Source organism: Plasmodium gaboni, chromosome 13 (genome assembly GCF_001602025.1).
Source record: "Plasmodium gaboni strain SY75 chromosome 13, whole genome shotgun sequence".
NCBI classification, from domain to species: domain Eukaryota; phylum Apicomplexa; class Aconoidasida; order Haemosporida; family Plasmodiidae; genus Plasmodium; species Plasmodium gaboni.
This window is the reverse complement of record NC_031493.1, coordinates 551,199-561,198: the sequence shown is the minus strand read 5'-3', so window position 1 is coordinate 561,198 and position 10,000 is coordinate 551,199. Positions and strand designations below refer to the sequence as shown.

At 17.4% G+C, this 10,000-nt stretch overlaps 3 protein-coding genes across 3 annotated transcripts in view; 2 read left to right on the top strand and 1 right to left on the bottom strand.

Moving 5' to 3' along the window:
- The window catches only part of PGSY75_1316000 (putative protein kinase), a gene marked incomplete at both ends in the record, with an annotated part of 2,407 nt that extends 990 nt beyond the window's left edge, over positions 1 to 1,417 (top strand). Inside the window, 9 exons of the mRNA XM_018787224.1 lie at positions 1 to 28; positions 121 to 221; positions 298 to 316; positions 410 to 479; positions 588 to 647; positions 810 to 852; positions 940 to 1,022; positions 1,144 to 1,185; positions 1,348 to 1,417. The exon at positions 1 to 28 is cut by the window's left edge and continues 18 nt beyond it. Coding sequence (XP_018639966.1) covers positions 1 to 28; positions 121 to 221; positions 298 to 316; positions 410 to 479; positions 588 to 647; positions 810 to 852; positions 940 to 1,022; positions 1,144 to 1,185; positions 1,348 to 1,417 — 516 coding nt within the window. The remainder of the gene's footprint in view (positions 29 to 120; positions 222 to 297; positions 317 to 409; positions 480 to 587; positions 648 to 809; positions 853 to 939; positions 1,023 to 1,143; positions 1,186 to 1,347) is intronic.
- A 407-nt stretch (positions 1,418 to 1,824) lies between these two features.
- On the bottom strand, positions 1,825 to 6,000 carry PGSY75_1315900 (putative exportin-1; the record flags this gene model as incomplete). Its single annotated transcript, XM_018787223.1, has 4 exons — positions 1,825 to 1,884; positions 2,101 to 2,262; positions 2,398 to 2,487; positions 2,626 to 6,000. The coding sequence occupies 4 exons, from the start codon at positions 5,998 to 6,000 to the stop codon at positions 1,825 to 1,827; spliced, it is 3,687 nt and encodes a 1,228-aa protein (XP_018639965.1).
- A 2,343-nt stretch (positions 6,001 to 8,343) lies between these two features.
- PGSY75_1315800 (transcription factor MYB1) lies at positions 8,344 to 9,723 on the top strand (the record flags this gene model as incomplete). The annotated part of the gene is made up of 1 exon (XM_018787222.1): positions 8,344 to 9,723. The coding sequence occupies one exon, from the start codon at positions 8,344 to 8,346 to the stop codon at positions 9,721 to 9,723; it is 1,380 nt and encodes a 459-aa protein (XP_018639964.1).
- Positions 9,724 to 10,000: the final 277 nt, after the last annotated feature.

Below are 10,000 nucleotides of genomic sequence, written 5' to 3'. Positions count from 1 at the left end.
AATATTAAAATTGAAATATGTGATTTAGGTATTTAAAGGAAAAAAAATAAAATAAAATAAAATAAAAGAATGCTTCCATTTTTAAATAATTCATAATATTTATTTATTAATACCTTAAAGGTTCAGCAAAAAAGGTTCAAAGAAATATTATTTCTATTCCTTATATTTGCTCACGTTGGTATAGAGCACCCGAATTATTATGTGGATCAATGTTTTATACGGTTATAATTTTATTATATAACTTCTATGATATTTCCATATTTATATTATTAATCATTATGTCATTTTATTGTTCAGACGGAGGTTGACTTGTGGTGTTAGTAAAATGTTCAACGGATAAATCAAATAATTTATTAATTCCTTTATTATATCTATTAATTTATATTTTATTATTTTGTCTTTTTTTTAGCCCTCGGATGTATTATTTTTGAATTAATAAATCTATGTCCGTTATTCCCTGGGAAGTTTAAGAAGGACGAGTTAGAAGAGGGGAAATAAAATAAAATGAAATATTATTTCTTAATCATATATATATATATATATATATATGTGTATTTTAACTTATATATTTCTCACCCTTTTTACAGATATTCAGAAGAATGTTCTCAAATTATAAATTTAATTGAGGTCATTGGTTCTCCACAAATGTAAAGAATAAAATATCCTTTATATTTATGACTATTGTGTTCATTAGACAAGGGGATCATTAGAAAAAAAAGAAAAAATTGAAAAAACTCAATATCATATAGTATTTATTATATATATATATATATATATATATATATATATATATTTGTTTTTATTTCAAGGAGTTTTTTTGAAAATATTAAAGACCACACCAGTAAAAAAAATGTAAAAACACGTAAATATTTTATACGCGTCAATTTTTTTTAAATATATATATATATTGTAATAACATTTTTCTGTTTATTTTTGAAGACATTACTTATAAGGGAATTATGTGAATTAGACATAAAACCCTTATGTTGGGACAAGATTCTTGGAAGCATATTAGAAATAGAGTAAAACACGAAAAAAAGAAAAAAAAGAAACAAAAAATAAAAAATTGTACATATTTATTATTAATAAGATAAAATATATTTTGTCCTTATATAAAAATTTTAAAAAAAAATTCATTTATAGGGAAAAGGAATTAATTAATATAATAGATGGGCTTTTAAAATGGTTATTTTAAAAGGATAATTATATATTTAATTGTTCATTTATATTTAATATTATATTTATTTCCTTATTATTTTATAAAACATTTAAAAGATAAAAACTTTACATACTAACTATAAATTAAAAAAAAATAAATATTTCATTTTTTTCATCTTTGTTTTTAAGGAATCCAAATGAAAGATTAAAAATTGATGCCGTATTAAGTAATCCTTACTTTTCTACGTTAAAGAAATAGAAAAATTATAAATATAATTAATAAGTATAAAAAAATTGATAAATTTTAGTAAAGTTATTTTTTTTTTTTTAAATATTATATATATATATATAATTAAAACAATAATAAAAAAAATATATATAAACAAATATTATTGATTTAAAAAAAAGAATTTCATAAATTATTCATAAATATATATCATAAAAATTTCCACAAAATTTTCCATGAAATTTTTTTTTTAAATGCTCATAATTTTTTTTTTTTTTTATAAATTCTTTTTTGGCTAGTTCCAAAAAAAAAAAAAAAAAAAAAAAAAAAAGAAAAAATTTATATATACATATATATATTTTTTTGTTAAATATTTTTATATTGTTTTCATATTGATTTATTATTTTTTTTTTTTCTACAAATTTATATTCTTTTTTTACTTAAGCAACTATATTTGATAAAATTTGTCTAAATTGTTGTTGGTTGTTTGCATTTATAGCCTACAAAGAAAAAAAAATAATAATAATGTTCACAAGTAAATTAAAAATTTTTTAATATTTTATGAATTCATAAAAATGATAACGAATATAAAACTACATATATATATATATATATATATATATTTATTTATTTATTTATTTATTATTATATATATATATATATATATATATATATTTATTTATTTATTTATTATTTTTTTTTCTTTATCATCTTACTTGTATCAAAATTGCTATGTCATTTGGATTATTTTTAAAGACTGATAAGAGCGAATTTTGTAAACATATTTGCGAGCTTTCAATAATCTTGTTTGGTAAGCAATTAGCACTAACTTTAAATCCACAGAACAAACGAAATATGTTCATTACTTCTTGCATTATCTGCGAAATGTATATAAAAAAATAAATTAATTTATAAAATATAAATATATATATATGTGCAGAGAACTATGATAGATATAAAATACATACACATATATATAAATTTATTTATTTATGCATTTTCTTGTTAATTACCCTTTTATTTTTTGGGTCTGCGTAATCTAGAGATTTTAATGTTAAACATAATGTATCGATAATTTGCATTATGGGATATTTACTCAACACCTGAAAATATGATAAAAATGAATAACATGTGAGAAACAAGTTAAACATATAAATAAAAAATATGAAGACTATACATATATAATATATATATATATATATATATATATATATATTTCATTTTATTTTATTTTTCATTACCTCGCTTGGGTTTGCCATACATGTGGCGTTATTTAACATATTCGATAAGGTTTGGGCTGAATACAAACATATATTTATATCACTAGTATTTTTATAATTCAATGAAATAAGAAGGATACTTGTAATTGCGTCGGCAATTTTTGATTTAATTATATCGTCATTAGAAAAAATATCACAGAATTGCTTATGATTTAATGCTATATGTTCAAAAGACATGAAACTGTGTATAGTTGCTGGAATATTGACTGATATATTATACAATATTAATAGGAGTGGTGATAATACAGAATTTTGTTCTCTTTGCATTTCTAATGATTGGACATTAATAAATTTCCATATATTCATATGTATTTGTGTTATATTATATATATATGGATTAACAAAAGTATCAAACGATTTTTCTTTATGTGTTGAAATTAGATGACATACTAATATACTAAGTTCATTTAATTCATTATATAAATATTTTAATTCTTCATGATGTGTATTTGATGTTTTCATTAGATTATTTGTAGCACCATCTACCATTTGATATGATGTAGGAGTTGTCATATTAAATGTGTTTGCATTCTGGTTATCTACATTAGTTTTCTGTAGTTTATTCATTATCATACTATAAGATATGTTATAAAAATATGGTAATAATTTTACAGTATAATTAAGTGATAAATCTTTAAACAAATTAGAAAGTATTCTGTAAGTAAATAACACAGAATCTCTAACAATGTAATTATTATAAAACAATTCTAAAGATTCACTTATTATAATACCCAAAGTATTATCTAAATCGTTTAATAAAATATCAGTAATATTAATATTAACATTTTTACATAATGCCCCTATACATTTAATTATAACACTAGATATAAAACTAGCGCAAATATTATCATGTTGTGTTTTGGTAGAATTTAAATACAAATTTTTAACAGCTGACAAATTTTCTAATAACTTATTTAATATACCTTTAAAGAAAAAAATTCGATCTTTATAATTAGCAACCATTTCTTCACTTATATTTTGACTAAGTCCATCATTACTATTATTATTATTATTATTGATATTAATTCTATTATCATTATTATTTGTCATTAAATTGTTTGATAAATTATTATTTGATTGTAGGGAGACACCACTATCAGTTTTTGATAATTTCTTGAATTTATTAAAATCATAATTTAAAAGTAATAATCCGATTATTTCATAAATATCTATCTGATACTCGTGGTTATAATTTTTACTAGAATATAAAAAGCTATAAATATATTTAATAGTATTTTCATCTAATATCATATTGTTATTATTTAATATATTATTATTAATGTCCATTTTTGGATATATATAAGGTATATCTAAAGATGACTCTAATAATTGCAATATATCTTTTATATAGTTTGAAATTACAGATGAATTTGTTTTTAAAAATTTCTTAAAAATATGTACAGCTTTCTTAGCAATTTTATTATTATTACTTCTAATACCATTCGTAAGAAATATATGTAATGAATATTCTATATAATTTGGATTTTTAATAAAAAACAAATTTAATCTTTGAAATATTTCCATTAAATTTATATTAATATGATAATTAGTAGAGTTTAATATTTTTCTGTTTTTTAATAATTCTATTAAACAATCAAAAAGTAAATTATTATAATCTATATTTACTTCATTCGCTTCTTTTATATTTTTAAAATATTCTAAAGAATTATTCATAATAATAGTATTTTTATTTTGATTATTAGTAATCGTATTATTATTCATATTATTTGATGTATTTGTTGATCCTTGTTTATATTCACAATAAATAGATGTAGTAACATAAAATGCATATAATTTAGATTCTATATTATTCCATTTTAAATTATCATAATTTTCATTTAAATATATAATAGCATTCTTAATAATTTCAATAGCTTTTAATTTATCAAAAAGTATTAAACGTTGATATAATTTTTCAATGTTTTCTCTAAAATTAAAAAATGTAGAAAATTCATCATCATCTTCTTCTTCTTGATCATAATCATCTGGTATATATTCTGGGTATTCAAATTTATTAACAATTGTACAAATTAAAGTATTAATAAATACATTAAGTTTATCTATTGATATTTTATATCCACTATTGGCATTATTATTATTATTATTATTATTAGTTATGTTATTATTTATGTTATTACTTATATTATTTGTTATATTATTTTTAGCACCCTCATAATCATTTGAAGTACTCTTCATTATAGAGTTAGTACATGAACCTGCATCTATAACATTCTTAAATTTTGTAAAGAATAAACTAAAGAACTTTTCCACAGTACTAGCAATATAAAAATCATTCACAGAAAAAATGTCTAAAGCATGTGGTAATACTAAAAATAACATATCAGCCGCTTTTGTACATATTTCATTATATTTTAACATATTCATTTGGTAATCTTTCAATTTATTTATTTCAAAAATTGATTCAACTAATTCTAAACATATATAATTAATTAATTCTCCTCTTTTGCTCATAATATTTTTATTTACATCAAATGTAAGATCTGTTATTTTGGGTGTATTTTGTAAAATACATATAATGTTTATACTTTCAATAAACTGTATTTTGTTTGCTGGGTTCATACCTTTACGTATTAAAGATGTTAGAAATGTATAACTAGCTTCTGTAATATTATTTGTTGTATTTAATGTTTGGTATATGTAGGTTAAAATTTTATCATTAACAACATAATTAATATCAATCCATGGTACATATTTTGATAAGGTAAATATGGATAAAGAGGTTGGTTCAGGCATATTCAAATTCATAATATAATAAAAACATTCAATAATTATTGGTAAATCATTTTCTTTTATAGCTTCTTTTATATTGGTTGTAGTTTGTATAGATTTATTTGAGCACACATTATCTATATATTCAGAATCAAACATATTCATTAATTTTAAAAAAAAATTTATATGTATGGTTTTAATATTTATATCATTATTTATCATAATTAAATTAATCAGATATTTAAAAGCATCATTCATATTATGAGGATATAAAAATTCTATTAAATATAAATAAAGTTGAATAATTTTATTTAATACACATGAATCTTCATTTGCATTCACATATTTTTTTTCTATATAATCATACAAGGAATTCTTAATTAAAATCATATCTTCTATTTTTAAGCTACCTATCTTTTCAACAATTACATGAATACAAAAAAACTTAACTTCTAATTTATTACTTTCTAAAAATTTACTCATACAATATTTCCAACAATCTGCACTATTCTGGAAATTCTCACAATATTTTTGAGCATCATTTTTGTTAATATTACTGTGTTCATTACCATATAGGCATAAAATGGCAACCTCCAGTTCATCCATTTTCTTTTCTTGATATAAAAAATTTTAATTCTGTTAAATATGGTTATGTGTATGTATATATATATATTTTGTATTTCTTCTCTATATTACAATAATTAAATATGTTTACAAATGTGAATAAATAAATATATATATATATATATATATATATATATTTTTCAATCCAAGCTTTTTACATATACTCTTCTATAATAATAAAACACATATGTATATAATTATATAGTTAAATATACGAATTGGATATATATAATTATGATACAGTAATTTTCTTTAAAAATAAAAAAAAAGAAAACAAGAGCCTCTCTATATATTTATATAACCCCCCACTTTATTTATTATTCATATTTAAAAAATAAAAATATATAAATAATGAAATATTTGTAATAAAATTATTTATAAACTTTTCTAATTTTAAAAAAATTTATATATATATATATATAATATTATATTATTAATATATTTTATTACATATATATATTATATTATTATTATAATTATTATTATTATTTTATATACTTTTCCTTTTTTTTTTTTTTTTTTTTTCTTTTAAATTATACTATTTTTATATATTAATGGATTTTATATAATAAACTCTTTTTTAACATTTTAAAAATAAAGGAATTTTAATAATGGAGTAACTTTTCCTTATTTTTTATTTTATTTTATTTTATTTTATTATTTTATTTTATTTTATTATTTTTTTTTTTTTATTTAATTTATATATAATACATAATATAATTAATAAAAGTATATTTTTTATTTACATATATAAAATATATTATATGTATATATAATAATATATTTATTACAAATATATATAATGTATATAATATAATATATTATTTTTTATGAGATTCAAAACCTTATATATAAATATATGATTGAATAGTATTTTATATAAAAATAATATAATTACATATAAATCCTATGAACATTAATATTTATTTATTATATTATATATATAATATATTATAAATATAAAATATTATTTATTTATATATCATATTTTATATATTATCCTACAAGTTATATATAAAATATTTATTAGTATACAGAAATTAAGTAATATTTTATATACATATATAATATATATATATATATATATAATATTAAAATTAAGAAAAAGTTTGACCAACAAAATTTTATCTCATTCAATGATCCACTTTATTATATTAATAATATATATACCAATAAAAAATATATTATACCTAGATTTTCATTTTTATTTTTATTTTTATATTTATTTTATTAAATATTTTAAAAGTATATGATTAAATAAATTTATATATAAACTTTTTTTTTTTTTTTTTTTTCCACAAATTTTTTTTTCGGATTGTCACATTACATGATAAAAAAGGAATTTTTTTTATTATATATATTTTAAACTATTAGATAACTCTAACTAAATATAGATTATATATAATATATATATATATATTTTAATATTTATGTGTTAATGGACATAGATTATATATTTGTGTAATTTTATTAATATAAAAAAAAAAAAAAAAAAATTATATCCTTTTAAAAAGAATATACACAATATTCTGATGAGTCCCACAACCTCTCATATATATAAATAAATATATAATATTATTTATGTTTTTTAAATATTTTATTTTAATATTTTTCTTTTTTGATTATGTTTTTTAAAAGACATTAAATTTTAGTTAATGCAATAAATTAAGAAGGGTTATAAAATTATACATACATACATACATACATACATATAATATATATATATATATATAATAAAAATTAAAGATATATTCTATTTATAAAAAGAAAAATATATATACATAATTTTTTTTTTTTTCTTTCTTTTTTTTTGTTGACAGGGAGTTGAAATAAATGACATTTGTTATTTATTAATATTTCAAAAAAATTTAATTAACTATTTTTTCCGAACATGAATATATTTCATTATTTTTAATTCTTATATATAAATATTAAAGATATTACATATATATATATATATATATATATATATATATATTTATATATCATTACGAATATATTTAATATTATTATATTTTTAGTTTGACTGTATACAAATTGGTAGTTTGCTTTTGTCTATTAATTATATATAATTTATTATTATTATTATTTTTATTTTTTATGTTAATTATATGTGGGTAACGTGCCCATTTGAAAAATAAATAAATAAGCATATTTCATTATGTAAATCTTCATTTCTTATCATTCATTTTATGCTATATTATTGTTGTCATAATATTATGATATTATTATCATTTCAAATAAAAATATTTTCGTATCGTTAATTTGATATTTAATAAAGTATTAAAGGAATAATAATAATAATAATAATAATAATAGTAAAAAATGTTTAATGATAATAATGAATATGAATGTTTATGTATTTTAGAAGAAAAGTTGTTAAGGCATTTAGATGTTATCGACAAATTGATAGAAAATACTTATAATAATATAAATAATTTGAATGAATATATAAATAAAAAATATAATGAAATAAAAATATTAGCCAGTAAAAAACCAACTAGAATAAACTGGATGAAATGTGATGATAAAACACATATGTCTTTATTTTTTGATAAAAAAATAGGATTCATACCATCAAATGAAGATGCTTTAAAAATATTAGATTCACAATTAATGTTATCAAATTATAGAAAAAAATATGAATATAAAAAAAATTCATGGACAAAAAAAGATATAGATAAATTATTTGAAACCGTTGATATTATATTAAAGAAGTATGCATGTTATTATTTAATAGATGAAAATTTATCATCTGACGAAAAAATTAATAAGAAGAAAATAATTGAACAAAGTGAAGCAAAACAAATTTTTAGTCAAATAAAATTATTTTTTGATAAATATAACCAGGAGAATATACACAATAAAGAGAACGATGATAAAATAAGTGACAATATAAATAAAAATATATATGATAATGTAAATAACAATATAAATAAAAATATTTATGATAATGTAAATGATAATATAAATAAAAATATATATGATAATGTAAATGATAATATAAATAAAAATATATATAATAGTATAAATAATAAGGATGAAAATAAAAACATTGTTACACACGTACCCAATGGTGATGAATCTATTGACAAAGAACTTGATGAGTCAAATAAAATTTTTTCATATATAAAAAATGATAAAAAAGTAGAACATAATTTCCTTTATTTTTCTGAAACCTTTTGGAATGAAGTTTCAGAAAAACTATCGAATAATCAAAATGCAAAGGAATGTCAAAAGATGTGGTTATATTATGGTTGTTTTGAAGATGATAAACAGAAAAAATGGACAAAAGATGAAGTAGATAAATTATTATGTTTAAGTAAAAAATATGAACAAAGAAACTGGAAATGTATTGCAAGAGAATTAAATACAAATAGAAGTCCTTTGTCATGTTTTGAACAATATATTAAAATAAAGAAATTATATGAAAATAAAGAAAAAGTTAAATTAGAAAGAATTGCTTTTAACGTTCTTGAAGATATACAATTACAAATATTGGTATCCATAATTGGGGATAAAAATTGGGCAGAAGTTAAAAAACATATGGAAAGTCTTAATTCAAATACTAGTAGAATAAAAAAGAGAAAAACTAATCTTAATTTCTTTGAAAAAGAAAAACAAAAAAAATTTCTTAATGATGAAATATCTTACAAAAGGAGATATTTGCGATTAATCAGTTCGACAAATAATGTGGAACACTAATATGAAATTTTTAATTTTTTTGTACAATACACAAATGGCAAATACATACATATATATATATATATGAGTAATGTTCAAAATGTCATTTTTTTTTTTTTTTTTTTTTTTTTTTTTTTTTTTTTTTTTTTTTTTTTTTTTTTTTTTTTTTTTTTTTTTTTTTTAAAAATATTTAAAATTTTATAAAAAAATTAAAATAAATAAATATTTTTTTTTTTTTTTTATATATAAATATTTTTTTGTTTATAAAAATTATATTTTTTTTTTTTTTTTTTTTTAA